This window comes from Rhinolophus sinicus, linkage group LG04 (genome assembly GCF_036562045.2).
Source record: "Rhinolophus sinicus isolate RSC01 linkage group LG04, ASM3656204v1, whole genome shotgun sequence".
Classification (NCBI taxonomy): domain Eukaryota; kingdom Metazoa; phylum Chordata; class Mammalia; order Chiroptera; family Rhinolophidae; genus Rhinolophus; species Rhinolophus sinicus.
The window spans coordinates 125,104,601-125,124,768 of record NC_133754.1 but is presented as its reverse complement, the minus strand read 5'-3'; the positions used below and the strand labels follow the sequence as shown (position 1 = coordinate 125,124,768).

General features: G+C 39.3%; 1 protein-coding gene across 2 annotated transcripts in view; it reads right to left on the bottom strand.

Moving 5' to 3' along the window:
• Window positions 1–208: 208 nt before the first annotated feature.
• Window positions 209–20,168, bottom strand: part of MLLT3 (MLLT3 super elongation complex subunit) — a 261,128-nt gene continuing 241,168 nt past the window's right edge. The window contains exons 6-11 of one of the 2 annotated variants that reach the window (XM_019750373.2): window positions 19,955–20,030; window positions 17,944–18,073; window positions 15,225–15,324; window positions 9,614–9,685; window positions 8,055–8,126; window positions 209–643 (exon numbers count right to left, since the gene is read on the bottom strand). In XM_019750373.2, coding sequence (XP_019605932.2) covers window positions 512–643; window positions 8,055–8,126; window positions 9,614–9,685; window positions 15,225–15,324; window positions 17,944–18,073; window positions 19,955–20,030 — 582 coding nt within the window. In that variant the 3' untranslated portion in view covers window positions 209–511. The remainder of the gene's footprint in view (window positions 644–8,054; window positions 8,127–9,613; window positions 9,686–15,224; window positions 15,325–17,943; window positions 18,074–19,954; window positions 20,031–20,168) is intronic. The other variant, XM_019750374.2, reaches the window with a different exon arrangement.

Below are 20,168 nucleotides of genomic sequence, written 5' to 3'. Positions count from 1 at the left end.
GGGGTGGCAAGGGCGCTGCATCGAAAGAGCATCCACGGGACCGAGCACTTATAACGTCTTGTGGTGTCATTCCCTCAACGACTTTAGGATATCTGTATGCGTTAATAAATAGATCAGTTATGTAATAAGGCAGTGTGTTGAATATGCATTCGTCCTGTGGAATGAACCACCACAGAGAGAGACACATGAGACCATACACATTCTTTAAGTTTTCTTGTGTTGTGTTTGATTTGTTTGTTTTCAAGGCTATCCAGGCTAACTCTTCCTGGGGATTTCCTTGGAGAGAAGAGTGGTCCGCTGAGGCTGGTTTGCTTAACCTCTCCTTTGTCAAGAGATGATGACTGGCTTTAAAGAAAAATAAAGCTGAAGGTTGTTTGATTTTTATTTTTTCCCTTTTGGTTGCATCATTCTGAGTGTTTTCATATAAACAAACAAACAAAAATATCACATCCCCCCCACAAAAGAAAAAAAAAAAAAACAATAGTTTTTGATGCATCCAGTTGTTGTATCCTCAGGAAGTTCCAGATGTTTCCAGGTAACTCTGTAGTTTACGTACTGTAGTTTTGTCCAGCGAGCAAAGGTCAAAATCAAATGTTGTGTTTGTGATATGAAAGTGTCCAGTTTCTTCTATAAGGTTCACGATCTAGAGGAATAAAGAAGAGAAAGTTTGGGCGATAACAATAGACATCAAAAGGCAAAGAGAGAGAGAGAGAGAGAGAGAGAGAGAGAGAGAGAGAGAGACATGGAGGGGGTTAAATATGGAACCAAGTGATTAATGTTCTCATTTATAGCAAGACGGGCCTATGTTATTCATAGCACCAAAGTATCTCTTAGCCAATTTTTAAGCCAAATGAATATTAACCCGTTGGAATTCTGAACGGGGGCAGATGACGTTTTCTCATCATTCATATCCTTTAAACTGATTCTTGCTTTCAAGTCATCACCAGACTATTTTATGATAGGAGTGGGAGTGGGAGGTTAGGAAGATATCATTTCTAGGCCCCTTTAAAAATCAGTTACTGACTCAATGGGCAGTGACTCTACTTAATAGATGTAAAGAAATTCCAGTCAAGAAATAAAAATCCTTATAAAAAAGTATACACACCACACACACACACACACACACACACACACACACACACGTGCATCCGTACATACGCATATATAATGACAAACATTTTTCTTCCTTATTACAATATTGTGGAAATTTTAGAATATACTAAAGACCCCCCCCCCACACACACACACAAAAGGAAGCCACCTACAATCCCACCCCTGAAGATCATGGTAGTGACTAGAAGGGCACTTAAGGAAACTTTCTGGGGGTGCTGTTTTGTTGCTGGATTTGGGTGCTGGTTAGAAAAAGATACATTCACTTTGTTAAAATTCATGAGGCTCTACATTTTGTTATATCTCAACAAAAATGAATAAAACCCTACATTTATCACTAACAGTCATGTTTAGTTGATTCCTTTGAGTATTCGGGGGTGATAAGTTTTATCCAGAAAAAGAAACGGTGCCTTTGGCTCCCCATTTGGAATAGTTACATCTCATTTCTTACTGTATGGGCTCCAACTTTCAGAAATATGACAAACCAAAGTGGTGACAGGGGTATCTTTGTCTTGCCCTGGCTTTTAGGAGGACACTTCATCAGTTTCAACTATAAGAATGATGCTGGTTATTGGTTTGAGAGAATCTTTTATCAGGTTACATGTCTTTCCATTCCTATTTTACTGCTACCGTGTTTCCCCGAAAATAAGACCTAGCCGGACCATCAGCTCTAATGCGTCTTTTGGAGCAAAAATTAATATAAGACCTGGTCTTATTTTACCATAATATAATACCGGTTATAATATACTTAATGTGACAGAATATAAACATAATATAATATAATACTGCATCTTATATTAATTTTTGCATCAAAAGACACATTAAAGCTGATTGTCCAGCTAGGTCTTATTTTCAAGGAAACAGGGTACTAACTTTATCAGAAATGGGTGCTGTGCCTGGGTGGTGTATGATTTAGGTATATAGGTTGTGGGTAAAATGAGATAGAAGGGGTTAATTTTAGAAAGCTTTGTGGGGAGAGAGAAAAATCATCATGAGAATGAAAAAAAAAATTTACTCAGAAAAAATAACTGGCTACGCTTTCATTTATTTTCAGTTGTCTCTATTACTCCCTTTCTATCACTTACTTGTGATTCTCTGAGGTTCAATTATCTTTAAAAAAAGATTGTAATTATTTAGCCTATTATTCATTCAGTGACATTTTAGATAACCTAATTTCAGGTTGAAAACAGCAGAAACTTTTGGCCACCTCTTAAAATTCGTTTTCTTTAAAAAATAGTAATTTGTGAACTATTCCCTATGGTTCTGTGGCTCTCAATAGAAAATGTGCCCCCCATTCTTGACATATTTGACTTCCACAGAAGCACAAAAGACACACTGAGGTTCTTCCAATCAGCTGCACAACTCCAGATCGAGCCGTTCTTGCATATTCAACCTCTGAAACGATTTCTTACAGATATAACTATGCTTTTAATACTACAAGTTGCTCCCCTTGCAAAACTATGACGGACGTAGACAATTGCCTAGCAAATATCCATTTCCCCCTCCTTCTTTACAAACAGAAGCTTGATTTTCTAGGAGTGGCAACATGCCCAGCTAAAACGCTTGCCTCCCAGACCCACTTGCTGCACTTGGCAGATACTGCTATTTACAATTTATTTGTCAGAAGTCACTGGGCTTTCAGGATAATTTTCACAAAGGTTATGGACAATGGGCACATGCCTTTTGCCCTCTGCCCCTCTGCCTGTCTGGAATAAAGATGTGATCCCGGAGGCTATCTTCCCCTCAAGAGGATGAGTGCAGATGGGAAGGATGGCAGAAGGGAAAGAAGGGAAGGCGTCTATGTCCTCAGTGGCATCTTTTAAGCCACCACACTGACCCTAAATTACTTACCTCCAGGCCTGTTATTATATGGAGGTGGTGGTGGAGAGGGAGCCTTACTTGCTTAAATCACTGGCCCCAGGGTTCTGTTACATGCACTAAGAGATTATTAGAAAGGGTATTCCCAATTATGGTTAGAGTACTATATTCACTTAAGAATTTATCAAGCAAGATCTTATTAACACTAAACGATCAAAAATGGACCCTCATTTGTTTTATTACTTAATAGTTATAGACCTTTGGATACGTCACACACACACACACACACACACACACACACACACACACACACACATACACACACCCCTACACACAGAGACACACACCCAGCTATGACCACACACACAAACCTTTCAAAGCAATCAAATACTTACTATATCGTATATTTAACATCGATTGATTTAAGAATACTTTCCAGAGTAAATTCCATTGTTTAGAAATACTATAAACCCACTGAAAATGTGTAAACTTCAGGATGGACAAAATACCCTCGTCAGAGAACTCTTTCATGAGAGAAACAAATAGCCTTTCAATTTATACAGTGGAGGAAAATGACAATTATTCCAGAGTGTGACTCCTCTCCCCAGCTAGCTGGCTAGTAGGTAAGTAACAAAGCATTAGAAATAGAGAGTCCTGAGTTTGACATATCACATTCTGAGCCTCAGTTTACTCATCTGTGAAATGGGGACAATGCCCCCTATTCTACCATCATACAGGGTAGTGCAGAGAATCAAGTAAGATATGGCAAACGAAGCTTCTCTATAAACTGTAAATTGCTACACAGATCAGGGCAACATGATTATGACTACCATGGAAATAAAAACTTATCCTTAATTATCTGGGAGGTAACTACACAGCAACATGAATTACCAGACCCAACGCTTTTTCCTCCTCCCTTTGTTGACTGTTAGCCGTTTCATTAGCACTTAAACAAATGAAGCAGGGAAAAATGCCAGAAGCTAAAACTCAGAAAAGATCTACTGAAGTTTTCTGGTTTTTAATAATTATAAGAGAAGTGCGCAGGGGGGAGGGAAGAAAGTAGGGAGAACAGTAGGTGAAGAAAACGAGTTGAAATGACAAACTGAAACTACAATGTGAGGGTACTAAAAGTACAGGCCTACATTCTCCCTTGAAAATGACAGGCAATTCACCCGTTTAAGAAAATCGCTTTCTGTGACTCTATAGAGCTGCTCACTAATTACTTAACAGTAAGTAGAAAACCGAGCAATAAAAATACTTTCTAGAAAAAGCCACTTGAGTTGAAAGCAAATAAACACATTTGCCCACTAGGAAGTTCAGCCCCGTCATCTCACACGCATTGTAGCATCTCAGAGGTTTCCAGGGCTTCAATCACAGTCCTACTTCCTCCACAGCCAGCACGTCCCACCCCGCCTGCAGCCACAAACACAAAGATATAAAGGGGAACTGATCAATCTAACTAAATGAGCCCCACATTTTTATGGGAGCCCATAAGAATACATCAAGGCAGCTGCAGAGACAGCCTTAAAGCAGTAGTCATGGCAGCAGTTGGGGTGTTCGGGACAATTTGCCAAAGGGAACGGCATTAATGATTCGAATTATTAGAGCATGTACCCAAGTCCTCAATTAAGACTTCATAAAGAAAAATAAGTGGGGGTTCCTTTCCAGAAATCCTGATAGTTAGAACATCAGAAACACAGCATTAACATGCTTTACATTCCAATGACACAGGTCCATTAAAACGTCCCACTAGCTCCTGAAGGTGTCACCCTAACTTTCCACAGGAGTCCCCTGCTCTGCCGATGCACTATCGGTGTCAGCACCCAGCATCACACTGCAATAATGAATGCCTCTCCAAAATAATAGTAATAGTAATACTACTACTAATAATAATAATAAAATAGAGTGACTGAGATAAGGAAAGCAGGCAAGGGCGCAGGTTACATAAGGGGTGTGGAAAAAGAAGAGTATGTAACTGCTTAACTCATTCTTCAGATGATAGTTGTTGTGAAAACATTGGTGATGGATTATTTCCTGCCATGTCAGCCTTTTAGGGGGTACCACACAGACTGTTGTTTTATTGTTTTTGTTTTTTAAGCAGGGAAGATCCACTTGTTAAATCTGTGACTCCTTCCCCCATTCCTGGTTTTTCATGATAAGAAGGTAGATGCACTATTTTGGATCTGCTTATATTTTTCCAAAACCATGGTTCTTTCTACCCAAAGTAGCTTCTGATTGAGTGGGAAGTAATGGACAAGCTTTGCTTGAACTGCAGCTGCCTGTAGCGGAGTCAGGTCTGGGATAAGTTAGGTCTTCCTGTGGAATGGCCACGGCTATGGACTAAGGGGTTCTGCCATGTGACAACGTGTGACCTACCTTGGGTTAAAAGACAGGCCATCAGTCTCCAATCTACAGGAGATTCTAAAACATGACAGACAGTTTCCCAGGATATTTTCAGCAGAAGATTTCTCAGGGAAGGATCTCCATATTGCTGGAAGGAATACTTCAATACCTTACTCGTTACCCATCTCCCTGAAGATAATTCTAAAAGTATAATAGCTGTTATCTAAGTTGCTAAACAGTCTAAGGTTTTCCTCAGAGCCTTTTCCCTCCTACGTAGGATGCAAATCCAGGCTCAGTGCTTATGGCTGAGGAGTTTAGAAGTGCTCACTCTCCCTTTCCAAATAAAGCGGAACACGTGGTTCAAAGAAGAATCAAATTATCAGTCAGTTCCGTAACTGATATCTCTGGGTTTGACTGCTTCCACGGTACTGTATTTTTACCTCAACGGAAAAGTGGCTTAAGAACACAGGCTTTCTTGATGCAATGCTTTGTGTTCATTAAACTAGAGGTTGGGGAACAGTACTGCACGTCCCCAAAGTAAGACAAAGATATTAACCACTTTTTTTTTTGAGCCACATAAAAGTGTCAGAGCAGATTGGATGCATTTAATAGGAAAAGACCTACTAGGGTGTGATCGTGGGCTCACCAGAAATTCTGTCTCAGGTTTCGGGTCTGTGTGGCGAAGTGGACGTAGACTTTGGAATGCATTCCGCAAGGTGAGGAGCTCTCAAGGTGGAAAGTAACATTAGTCCTCCATAGTGCTAGGTTTTACAATAGGAATTAATTAAGCAGTAAACCGTGACAGGACATGCATCATGGTATCATAATCACAAGCCTCAGCTGCATTACAAGGCAAAAGGCCAACGACAAGGAGCTTTCAGGCGGCCTGGGAATGCAATTAGGGTGAGACACTGTGTGCCCTTGAGTGCCTTTATGCCAGGTTAAAAATTCATAGAGATCGCTCTCTCCCTCTAGAACACTAAAATGATCCAGTGCGAGGAATTCTCCAGTAAGCCATCTTCCTCAGAATTCTTTCAAAGGTCAAAATAAAGGACAATGTGAAATTGGGAATGCCAATGACACCCCAAGGTAAGACTGTATCCAACAGCCTAGCATCTTCCACTCGTCGGCGGGGCTTCCTTTATGAAGGTGTCCCAACCCTGTCCAAACATCTGTCTCACTCTCCTGCCACACTCACTATTTGGGTCCAGCTTGTGCATGAATAGCTTTATTAGATGACTGCTCCGTAGTGGTTCAGAGCTGGCATTTGGGAAGAGATGGGGAAATCAGCTAATAGTGTTACCATCACCATTCAGTCAATTAGCCCCAAATAATAGGTAAATGACAGGCTGAACAATTTTTAGTTCTACAGAAGAAAGCTGAAGAAAAACACTAGCAAAATCTTAGGGGAAGCCACTCAAATCCTGCTTCCCTACCCATACTCACTTCAATGGAAGTGTAAGAAATGCAACTTATCCCCAATTAAGAATCATAGATCTGTAGACTTTTGTTCAAATCTGAAATTCTAGAAGGGTTAAAAAGCTTATCAGACCAATCAGGAAACTTGGCAAGTCTGAGAGTGTGTATTTATAGATTTAAGCAAAAATGTACACAGAATATAAATGTTACCATCAGCCATTAAACATTTAAAAAATAACACACACAGCTGGGGTACATTAAGTACTAAATTCAAGTCACTTGAAAGTAGTAAAAAAAAAAATTTAAACACTGAAATAATCTACAAACCCACCGTGGAATTTAGAACACAACTTTCGATTTGGGTGTTAAAGTATTTTATCAATAGCCACTGTTACAGCAATGGACGCATGTAACTGTAAGAAAACTGAAAACCACCCTTCTTATCTTCTCAAAACATCAAATTGTACTAATAGAAGTTTTCCCACTCTACAAGTATTCCACAGTTGAGTTCATAATAACAGAATGTATGTTGTACAAGATAAGAGAAATGAGGGAAATATTTATTTTCCTTAGAACAGCACTGGTAAAAGGTTACTAAATTGAATCACAAATGTTTACAACACTTGACTGCAATTCTTATCACTGTTTTCCCATGAAACCAGAAGCCTGGCCCCGAAGGTTTCTGCATTCCTACTATCCCCTCCCCTCAGCCCACATCACAGCATCTGCCTGCTGAAGGATCAGTGCATTCCAGCACCATCACTTCTACGAGTGTCCAGTCTTCACTGCCCACAGAGTCAGGGAGGGCAGATAACCACCGCCAAGCTCCAAAGCAGATTTCCGAGCAGCCTCAGAAGTGAGCACCCTCCCTCAAAAGAGGTGGCCCTTGAACACAGGAATTAGGGGTGCTGACCCCCTAGCACAGCAGAATGTCCACATATAACTCTTGATTCCCCCCAGACAATAGTCCCTTGGTATCCACAGGCATTCGGTTCCAGGACCCCCTGTGGATACCAAACTCCACAGATGCACTAGTCCCTCGTATAAAATGAAAAAGAGCAATGCATACAGTCAGCCCTTTGCATCTGCGGTTTCCCAACCACAGGGAGAAAATGCTGTTTTTGATCCACGATTGGTTGATACAAAGAGTTGACTGCACACACGCTGAAAAAAAAATCTGCATATAAGTGAACCAGTGCAATTCAAACTTGTGTTGTTCAAGGGTCAACTGTGCTTCTTCAGGTGGCATTAGCCCAGTTCTCACAGTGCTGGGCTGGCAGGGCCTCCGGGTGCTATCACACCAGCCCAAGACAAGCGAGACCTCGAGGCTTCTGGAAAGGGTTGTGCTCAAAAGCATTTCTCACCTGCTGCAGAATGTGTCTTTCCCTCAGTGTCATTAGCCTTCTGTGAAGCTCTACCAGTTCATCTAGGTATGCCTGAAAGAGAAGAGTGCCCCCAAGAACAAGAATGTTAGAAAGCAGTTCCAAAGGAAGAGAATAAATAAATGTGAACACACCGTGTTTCCCTGAAAATAAGACCTACCCAGCCCATCAGCTCTAATGCATCTTTTGGGGCAAAAATTAGTATAAGACCCGGTATTATATATTATATTATATTATATTATATTACATTATTATATTATACTATACTATACTATACTATACTATACTATACTATACTATACTACATTACATTACATTACATTACATTATATTATATTATATTATATAAGACCGAGTCTTATATTATATTAAAATAAGGCTGGGTGTTAATTTTTGCTCCAAAACACTCATTAGACCTGATGGTCCAGCTAGGTCTTATTTTCGGGGAAATATGGTACAAGCAGCAGTTGGAGATTCCCCATTCTACACCAACTCCCACCACCACCCTTCCCAGCCGTGTGGACTCGGTGCCCAAGGCCTGTGCAGACCAAGTCTCTCTCAGCCAACTGTTACCTTTATCAAGCCAGCTTTTAAAAAGGGGGCAATTCTTGCACTTATTTGCTCTCAACAAGATTCAAGTGAGCAGACGCACCCTCTCCCAATAATGCCTCTACAGAGAGAAAGGGAACTCAGTGGTAAATTTTGAGTTTAACCATGTTATCAAAGTCTACTTTCTTTCTTTTCTTTTTTTTTAATTCTTCTATTTTAGGAGATTTTAACGAAGAGATAAAAGTCTAAGTTTAAACATGAAAGTATCAATGCACGTTACCAATTACGTCAGGGCAAATTCTTTAAACAACAACAACAAAAAGGCCTTCGTGGTCACATCTACCATGTCTAACACTGCTAGTGAACAGCAAACAAAAGCAGAGAAGAATGTCTTATGAAAAATAGAGATCGCTAGCCAAATTAGCACATGGTTTGTCAAGAGCTCCTCTGAAAGGGCAGATGCGAGCTCACCTTCCAATTGCTCACCAGTGACTCTTCATCAGCATAGCTGAATGGGTGTTCCTGGACTGGTGTCATTTGCCATGAAGGCAAAGGAAAGGTTTGTGAAGCATTAGCCAGGCCTGCCCCGACCCTGCAGAATATGATAGGACCCTGCTCCCACCGAGACACTGACCCCCAAAAGGTCCTGCAGTCACGTGGCAGATGCACAATGCACGCTTGGGGAATGCACACCACACTAGGGTCAGATGTCCTGTTTGCTTACATCGTGGATTCCTTCATTTGCTAAGTCTGCTACAATTCTTACCTACCAATGCAATGTGCCTGAAATTCACGGGCAATACAGGCATCAGGGCAAATGGTAGCATAAGGCCAAGCTTAATACTGGCGATATAAACAAGACTAAGAAAATAAACAACTCTCGGGCATGGTGCATGAAGAAAAGAAAGGGGAACCAGCCAGGATGAGCAAGGGAAACGCAAACAGAGGACATGCCAGTGCGGCCACACTCAAGTAATGGGCTGGAAACCCACCTTGTCACATTCACCGTTCTTTATTTGCTTATCTGATTTGCTTTGCTTTATTGGACTTTTCACTTCAAGAATCTAGGGATCAAAGAGAACACTGTTAAGTTTGATTTCAAGCACTTCTTAGCTAACCAGCCACCTAAACAAAGGCACTTATGGATGAAATGTCATACAACATCACTTTCCAAATAGCATTTCTCCTCTATGCACTGTCTTTCTTCTCTTCTGATCTTACCTTTTCTTGGGAAATGAATTATATATCAAAAATGCTGAGTCAAGGCAACAACAGAACTTAAAAGTTGACAATAAGGAAACTAATTTAAGCTTCCAAGGCTGCTTCTCCTTTGTGACAACACTCTAACACATATGTACAGCAGCTGAGTTATACCGGATTATAGTTCCCTCTGGCAAGAATTTTTTTCTCATTCAATCTGCTGTTTCAGCATGACTACCAGTGCTCAGTGCACTAGAGATGATAAAACAAATACTCAAATGCCCTTTGTAGTGCCTGACTTTCAGATTCTAAAAATTGCTCATATCCACGAGTTCGATGTAGCTTTGGAAATAAAGATGGCCATCAGTGACAATGGTTGTTCCCAACTTGGACCCTCCAACTCAAAAAATAAAGAGCCAGGACTATTTTCTGTGTTTCAAGAAATGATGTGTTTATCCATGATAAAATTCCTGGTGCCTTTCTTTTTAGCTGAACCAACTACAGCTTAAGTTATGAACAGTAGTTTTGCATACTGTTCAGACGCTTCCCTGGGGAGCTAGGCTTCTACTTAATAAAAATTAAAACCAAATTATTATTTAAAAAATACAATTGATTTGTTAGAATCTTCAAAATTGAGGATTATGAGGGAAATATTTTTAAATGGTCCTTGCTTAAAATGGCTGAGAACCACTGAATTTATTGTTGAGTATTTACAAATATATAAACATAAAAAGCAAAGTAACTTACCTTTTTCACTGTAACCTCATTATCAAGTGTTATAATCTGAAACTAATATTAAAAAAGGAAAGTGCCAAATAAAGTACATATTTAAGAAGTCTCATATTTCTATTGCTCCTATCTTTATTCTCTGCTCTAATACACACACACACACACACACACACACACACACACACACAGATACACACACCTCACACAGTTCTGTTCAAATGTCTACCATATTCCGTAACACAAAGGAGATTTTTTAAATGAGTTCACTTCTAATTTGTGGAAAGAGCACTGACTGGGCTCAGAAACGTAAGTTCAGGCCCTCACCCTATCATTTAACATTTTGGGGGGCTCAAAAATGAGATGAAATGAGAAAGGTGAACAAGATAATGTCCAGACTCCCATTCAGCTGTACAATTTTATTCTCCTAAACGTTTTACTTTGAAGATAGCACTATGACATTCTAGAAAAAACCCCAATACTTCTAGAAGGGTATATTCTCCTTTGAATTTAGAATAATGCATGGGTAAGGAGTGAGCTGCTTGCTAACAGAGACTTTCTTGAGAATTGCTTTTATTTCTTCATTTTTAACATTAAGATAACCAGATGACCAATCTGACCAGTCTAACTTAAAATACAATACTTTTGGCAGCACAAGGAAATTGCCTCATAACACAAGCAAGGCAATATTTTTTATTTTATTTTATTTTTTTTTTTGTAGCATGCTCCATTGTAAAGGAAACCAACCACTTCACTACATTCAGAATTTCCTTCTCTATTGTTGTTGGAAATGAGACCTCAAGGGAAAACTCGGTGCTTAGAGACCTAGGAGTAAGTAGGTCAGTAGATGGCACTCCTCGCCAACTCAGATACAGGGCTGGGCAAAGCAGAGACAATCTGCTGAGATTTCAGGCGAGAGAAAGAAACAGCGCCTGCCTGCTTGCCCTGTGCATTAGAAAACTGAATTTTGTTCCCATATCCGACCCTGCCAACCCCCCCCCCCCCCAACTCCCTGCTCCCCAGGGGTCAAAGTGACTGAGAACTCAATAGATGCAATGGAACTTTGCTAACTAGGGTTAGAGAATTCGACCACCTTTTCTTCAAAGCAGAAAATAGACAGAACATTGTGGGGAACTGAAGTCCCACCCTCCACATTCCGAAAGGGCTCCAGCACAGAAGGCCAAACTACATTGAAATCCTAGTTTCTTTCTTCTGCGGCTGCAGTGGCAGGAACAAAAGCTCCGGGTGTCAGTGATCCGCCTCAAGTTACTGAGTGGCTGCCCAAAGAGGGCTCAGTTAATCTTCCTCCTTTGATCTCTGCCTGCTCCAAAATAAACAGCTTTGTCAAAACCTCATTCTGAGAGAGTTGAGCCATGCTGAAGACAATTGTTTTATTTATGATCATTTCTTATCTTGGAGGAAACGACTCCAGAATATGAAAGTACAGCACCTTGCCTTCCACAGGCTTATTTCAAACCAGTTTAACTGGACAGACTCTTTCACTTCATTCAACGTGCCTTGCAGGCTGATAGGTGATTTATGATATTCTGAATATTAACTTGGGTACAATGGATCACTTCCTTCCTTCCTTCAAGGTCCCTCTCTCCTCCCTCCTGTCCATACTTTTAGCCAAAAAAAAAAGCTGGAATTTTTATTTTGCTTGAAATTCACATAAGGGAGGTCTGGAGTTTAAAAAAAAAAAATCTCTGGTTAAAATGACAGAGCACTCATTATTATTCCTTATTAAGTTGTACTGAGGGAAACAGCCATCCAGACTGCCAAGATGTACCATTTGTACATGTGATAGTCTCCGAAAATAGAACTGTGATTAGTTGTACTTCTATCCTTAAGCCGAGACTACAGTTTGAGAATCAAAATTTCAAGATTATTATTTTTCTGTATCCCTTTGTGAGGACTGACAACTCAATTATTCAACAGATGGGTTCTCTACTGATAGGTCTTTCCTGTTAATGACCACCAGTAACTCCTAACAATACTCAGGTTAATTACTTGCTTTGTTGACGTGTGGCGCTCTCTCTGTTCACTTTTTCTCAATAGTTAGAAAATGTTTGACTCAATTAGCACTTTCCCTCTTCCCTGGTCCGCAGAAGATTTGAGAAAAGGTAAGGAAAACTCAGCTTTGCCCGGTAATTTACAGAAACTTGAGATACCATTATCAACTTACAGACAGAGAACAGCCAAGCGGTATGAAAGAAGGAAACTCAGAGTCTTCCCATCTCACAGTTAGGCCATCCCAATAGGTTTTCGTCTGTTTTATTTGATGTGCAATTTCCGATAATCTCACACACACACACAAACACACACACACACACACACTCAAATAGAAGACTAAAAACACATTCTAAGATAAAATTTGCACGACTTTTAGATTTCTTAGAATTTTTTACTATTTCATTTCATCGGCATGAAGATCTAAGGAAGACTGACTAGTCAGGAAAACTAGTGAGTATTTAAGAAATCCTAAAACACTGATTTCAAGGGATAGCATCAAGCCTGACCCAATGCAGGTGACTTGAGGGGTTAAGAAATCAATACTAAACAATGTTTTAAAATTTTCTTGCTCTCAGTTCCAAGATACAGCTCCAAGAAGGAAGCACTCTTAGGGTACAAGTATTTCCTACCATCGACTAGCTAAAAGTGAAAGCATATGGACTGTCTTATTATGCTTATAGGTGCACGGAGAAAGTGACATACAAGCGAGTATTCCTGACAGATTGATGATTCACATGTGTGAAGCTACATTTGTTGAATAAACATATGCCAAGGACTCAGTGGTATGCTGTTTAATCGGATGAAGTAATTTTTACCCTCTCCAGATAAATGATTCTATTCATTTTGTTCTTGTTTTGCTAGACAGGTTAAAAAAAAAAAAAAAAAAAAAAGTCTGACAAAGAATCCAGACTTTTCCCTAAAGCCCGGCTTAGCTCAAGACTGCCCATACAGGAAGGGTTAGGGGCAGCTATTTGGTTTGAACGGCAAGATAGGGGCTTTGTTGGAGCTGCATTTATTTAGCAAGCACAGTGGAAAGAGGCTGAAGGAGCTTCATGAGAGGCATGAAAGCACACCCTCAATGCCCTTCCCTCCTGGCACTGCCACCCTCTAATTCTAATTCACCACCAACTGGAAGCTAAGTAGGTTTAAATTGGATATCAAAATATACTCAAGGTCCAAATTCTACTCTTTTGCCAGCTTATACTGAAGCGCAAATTTACAAAAGTATCCCAGTTTATCCTGTTAGCCAGCCCATGGCTCTTCTCAACTGGTTGCTGGTGAAGGCTATGCCCCCAGTCTTCGCTTTCCCCTGAAAGGCTTCATTTGTGGTAGTGGGCAGCCGTACCAGAGGTGAAAGCTGGCTGGGCCCCGGGCCTGGCTGGCACTGGAGATGGGGAAATGAATGAACTACAGGAAGTTAGGAGAAAGAATAAGAACGCACTAACTCCTTGAACAGCCAGTCTGTAACAGATGAAAAGGTTGGGCTTGCATTCATATGTAGGATACAAAGAAACAGCAGTTGAACTATAACTGCTGAGGTAAAGAACAGTGGTATTAATCTTACTTATCAATGCAGGCTTTAAGATGTCAATAAATACTATAAATGAGGAATTTTAAATTTTAAGAGATCTTTGCTTATGCTTTATACAAAATTTAAAAAGTAAAAGTGTTCAGCTAGAAAAATCACACATTCCCAGTAAAACAAAGATCACAAATTCAAGGGCAAGGTCATTGAAAATTGTAGGACACCTACAATTTTGTAGGAAACAGAATAATTTTAGAAAAACGCTCATTTTTTATTTTCAAGTTAATAATATTCATACAATAACAATAAGCTATGGTAATGAGAGTATTAACTTAATGCATAACAAGGCTTTTACAGTATTCATATTTGAAAATAGTTTATTTTAGTAAGTATTTGAAATACCCTAGTCTTAATCATTTTTTAAACAAAATCTCATCATAGCTTTCGAAGCTCTGCCTAGACCTATCCAAATAACTATATTCTGACTATCAGCTTTCCTTTAGCTTGATTTCTAACAATAATGATAATGACCATTATTTACTCTGCATTTTGTTAATTACTTCTTACAATCCCAAATGATCCTCTTTTCCTGGATGAGCACACAGAGGCAGAGTACCTATAATAATAAACATCGACCTCCTACTGAGTGCCAAGTAGATGTGGGCACTGCCTCATGCTCTTTACATTTATTATTTATCATCCTCCCGAGAACCAGCAAGGTAGGCACTAATATCCTCAGGTACAGATGAGGAAACTGAGGATCAGACGTGAAAGTTAATTTCCCACCAGTGAATTACTATACATTAGTAAAGCAAAGAACCAGGCTTTATAATAGCCCCAAAAGTCATGTTCTTCTAATTTATTAAGTCTCCTACTTACTGCTGAGGGGACAAATATATAGAAATCAAGAGTAAATGGGCAACACTTTTCGTCGCCATCCTTCCTTTCATCGATTTAATGAACCCATCCAATGGAACATACTTTTTATGACAACAGAAGCTTCTATAACCCTAAGTACGTGTTTATTCTTAAGGTTGTAGATTCCCATATTTTTTATATCAAGATGTAAAAAATGTTGAGTGTAAAAATGATCACATTTAATTTTGCTGAGTCTTGAACACTGCAAATTGACAATTTACCTGGTTGTTGTTGGTTTTTAATAAGGGCGGCGGGGGTTCATGATGTAGGGGCGAAGAAGCAGAACTGCTTTCACTATCGCTGCCATCACTTAAGCTAACCCTACAAAGAAACAGAGAGAAAAATCATTATTACAGACAATTCTTGAAATTCTTGAAAGACAATCTGTGGAAATGGGTGCGGAGAGCAAAGCATATAAACACTCTAAGTATTGGAAACTCATTTTAACTCATACAACCACAAACACGCGTCCATGCTTACTTTGTATCTGGAACTGTGGTAAGTGTTTTACCTGCTAGTTCTCATTTAATGAGTCCTATTTCAGATGAGAAACCTGAGACTTAGAGAGACAAGGTCAACTCGCCTAGGGTCACAGAAGTAAAAGTGGTGGTTCTAGGATTTAAACCCAAGCCACGTCCCCCAAGGGTGGTGCCCCGCCACTATACTTGACTGGCTTCCTTTATTTATTTGTCTCCCTGCTCCAGCTCCACCCACCTACTAACACCCAGCACATCACCCAAGTTCTCAGAAGGTCAGTGAAATTAGACGGCTGGTAGGTTACTATCTTTTGTTTTCCTTTCCTCGCCTCTTTGCTACAGGTGAAAATTTTACAAATATGGCTAAAACACAGGATGCAGGAGTGGAAGCAACTGCTGAGAAGAATGTGGACAACAGCCCTGCACAACTGACAGCTCAGGGTGACATCTGACGATGGAAATGTGTGAAGCTCAACATGGTAGAACACCGCCAATCACTTCAACTGTGTAAAGAACGACTCAAGGCTGTCGCTAGGTCTGAACACTGATACAACTCGTTGGGAACACACTAGAGCGACATGAAGAGACAGTGTATTTGGCGTAACTGCTTTAGAAAAATACAATATCTTTCAACAACTAAAGACAATAAAAATATCACCTGTTCCCCTATGTCTTCTTGTCACAACAAAATGGAATGTTCCTCTAGCCAAAGTAGGAGATATTTCTTTATTCTCCTCTACTGAATGTATGTCCTCCTTCGGAAACGTCCTTCAGTGTTTGCTCCCTCTCTTTGGTTATATAGTAACTTAATATAATATTCTCCTCAGAAACAGAAAATGCTTTAGAAATCAGGATCGTTTTTCTCTTGCTCTGAATAGGCAATCACATTCTAGTTCTATAATATATTCAGATAGACAAGATACGAGGTAGGAAATGAAAAGGAAACACTGGGACATCCTTTTAGCAAAAACTGATGGAACTTGTTTTTCTTAAGTAAATTACATTAATGAAGTGTTCAGTTGAAGCGCTGCTTTGAAATGCTTCTTGACTGAAGTGGAAGGTTGAGTATTTAAACTGATTAAACAGTTGAGACTTCACAAGTGCAGTGAAGATCAAATGTTACACTGGCGCTGCTGTGCTAACAGCACATGTCAGGTGGGAAAAAAAAGAAGAGCGTTTTCAACAATGTGTATCACATCGGACAATCACAGATGGGTATGATCTGACCCACACTGACTCGGGAGGGGGCAGTGAGCGGGTGGGCAACAGCTAATCAGAAGATCTAGATCTTCCAAATAACAATAACTTGGGAAATGATCTAAATAGCTCATGCATTTTTCATCAGCTAAAACCGACAGCAGTCAGTGGTCAGGATTTTGGTTGTTATAAATATGCTCCTCACCTCCAAGTTTCAGTCCATTTTTAGGTCTTTTTGCCCTACTAGTTTCCTTGTCAGAATGAAGACTTCTAAATGGAAATGTTATAAGGTCAAGGTCATAAGGTTTCTTATTTTCTCCGATTTAAAAGGAATATAGATGGGTGAGTTTGGGAGACAAGGTGGAGAAAGAAGTATTGAGTGTGGCCATAAGGAGAAATCACGGAGAGATCTGATAGGGCACATATTCTAAGGAGCCTCTTCTCAAAGGGCGCTAAGGAATCCCCAATTAGGAAGCATACGGCCTGTCCAGTTTGGGTTCAGATCGCATTCCTGTAAGAAATTTTAGTGTCTTCTACACAGTAATGGATAATGGGAAAAGATTTAATGCTATATATTATAAATGTAATTGGATTTTAAGTCAAGTAGATTCATATTTCTTTTCTACTCAAAACACATTAAACATCCCTATTTGTTTTCCTCATGATAAAGAAATAAAATCCTCAAGGCAATTTCAAGTTGACTATTAATTAGAAGTGACATGAATTATCGTTTTATAATGTAGAATTATGCCTCACAGCATTAGAGCTACTTAAAGAACCTAATTGTCAGCACACTTAAAAGGAATTTATTTTCAGGAAAACACACACAGGTGATCTTACTTTTAATTAGGTCACACACATAATTCATTGAAGCCAATTATGTATTTCTAACTACAAACAGCAAACACGTTTCCTCAACTTCTGAGACTACCTACAGCAATGGATCTACACACACTCTTCAAATGGAAACTGAGTTTATTTCAGCAGCCAGACCTGCCACCTTGGCATATACTTTCAAGAACATGGACTTCTAATAGGACTTTTTCCCTCTAAAATGTTTAGAGGAAAACCCACTCCTTTCTGAGAAAAGGGGTAAACCGTTCCCTGGACAGGTGAGTAAAAGCATGCCAAGGTGCCCCAACTTGAAATGAATGTGACCATCTACGGCCATTGTTTCTGATGTTCACACCTTGGCTGTGGTGACACGATTAGGTCTAGTGAAAAGGTAGGATTCTGTCTCAGGGAACTTTTCTTCCAAGACACTCACCTGCGACTTCGGCTGCCTCCTCTATTTACAGGTCTCTCCATTTCCGAGTCATTGTCATTATCCTCAGCCTCGTCCGATTCCTCCTCATTGTCATCGGAATGCAGATCTTTCATTATAGACCTTAAAGGACCTGAGTAATGACAGTGAACCACAGGCAATCAAACATACTGCTTTAGCCATATAGGACACAGGAAATGCTCACCGGCACTGGACACTGGTTAGAAATAACCTGTATCGTGTATATATGTGTGTGTGTGTGTGTGTGTGTGTATATATATGTATATATATATATATATATATATATATATACACAATTTACAAGACAAATTTGGTAGTTTCTGGAATGCAACCTCTGTCAAAACACTATCGTTTTCATAATAGACGCCCCAAGATGTTCATTAGAAAAACTACTTCCTAGGACTTTTTTCCTATGTATTTTTCTTCCCTAAGAAAAATTACCCCTAGAAAGAAACAGAAAGATCTTATTAGTAAATTGAATGTTTTGTTAGGTTAATCCTTGTATTGAAAAGTTGAGACTAATAAATCACCGCGGTGGTAACTTGTTCTTGGCAATGCAGCCTTTGTGTGGTAGTTTTTGATCTATTAAGGTTTAGCTGTTCCTTTTATTTCAAGGTCAATTTCAGGTCAAGCAAGCATTTCAGTCAAGTTCAGATTATAAAGTATCTCAATTCCATGGTGTAATGTCCTATCTCTGATCTTCATATTGATCTTGGACACGAGGTCTGTTGCAACAATTTTATGCAGCCAATTTTTGTTTTGCTCTTTAAGAAATTCCTGGCAAAATACTAGCATATATTTACATAAATAAGATCACGGAATAAATCAGGTGACCAGAAAATTAAAGAGAGTATCCAGTATTAGATGGAAGAGAAAAAGATCAAGTCAGACTCGTAACTAATTTATTCTAGAACAGGACAAAATGGGCGGGGGGGGGGAGGGGAGAAACAAACACAGAAAAACTCATTAGTGTGGTTTATTTTCACCTTACTACTCTAAATGTAATGACAAACAAGATAGATATTTTTAATCTTAACAGAAGAGATTGTAAAGGCAATCAAAAAAGTGAGAGAGGCACTTTCATTCTGGATTAGGAGATTCCTAAAGTCTAATCTAATAGGAACATCTGAGCTATCATTAGATCAGTTTAAAAATAAGTACTGACTGCAATCTCACATTCTTCCAAACCCAAATTTCCCTGCTTCTGTCCTGCGTTTATACCTTTGGAAGTCAGTGGAACAAGAAATCTGAATAGCACAAACGATCAGTGTCTTTTATTTTTTCCTAGAAGCTTAGCCTTAGCCCAAACACACACAGCAATTTAATCCTTTTCAAAACATACAAGGCCATCAGGAATTCAGTGTGGTCAATGAAAAGGCTAATGTGCAACATGATGCTCAAAAACAAATTATTCTTTGTTATTATTTCATTTTCCATGTTTAAAAGAAAAAAAAGAGCCCATATTTGGAGATTTTCCACACACAAATGGAAAATACATTTAGTTAAGGTTCTATGTTTTGGCTTAAGTTTCTTTTAAAAACATCTTTAAATTCAAATTTCTTTGAGTTTAAGTAGCAAAAAAACTAATTTTAAAGACAGAAAATTAACACTTGCCAAAGAAATCTGTAGGAAAAAAATAAATGAAATGAAAGATGTTCAGGAAGGAAAGTAAAAACCTATGTGTCTATGTCAAAGCCTCTCGAGTCCAGCTTTTGCGATTGTATTTCCTTTGGGAACTCCCTGGAATAGGCTGTGTCTATAATCCTTTTGTAAAATGGGACACTGATGGCCAGGACTGGAAAAGGGAATTTCTAGAGGCTGTCCTCATACATCAGAACAATACTCAAGTGCATTCCTAGGGGAAATAAATACAACTGCATAAAAGCCAAGTTACCATTCAAATAATAAAACAGTAGAAAATAGGCCATAAATCAACTCATTAAGATGTTTTATGAGAAAAATGTCTCATCATTTGCCAGGGAGATTTTGATACCTTGTTGCCTGGTCTGGGACGGTGTGAAGCTGGAGCTGGAGCTGGAGCTGGAACTGGCAGGACTGGGTTGTTCAGACTTTAAAGAAGAAAAAGGCATCATCAATACATTTATGGAACACTACATATCTGAAGTTAAAAACAATAGTGTAGCTCAAAAATATCTTGCTCTGCAAAAACAGCCTGATGCTGCACAAGAAAAATGACCACACATTGC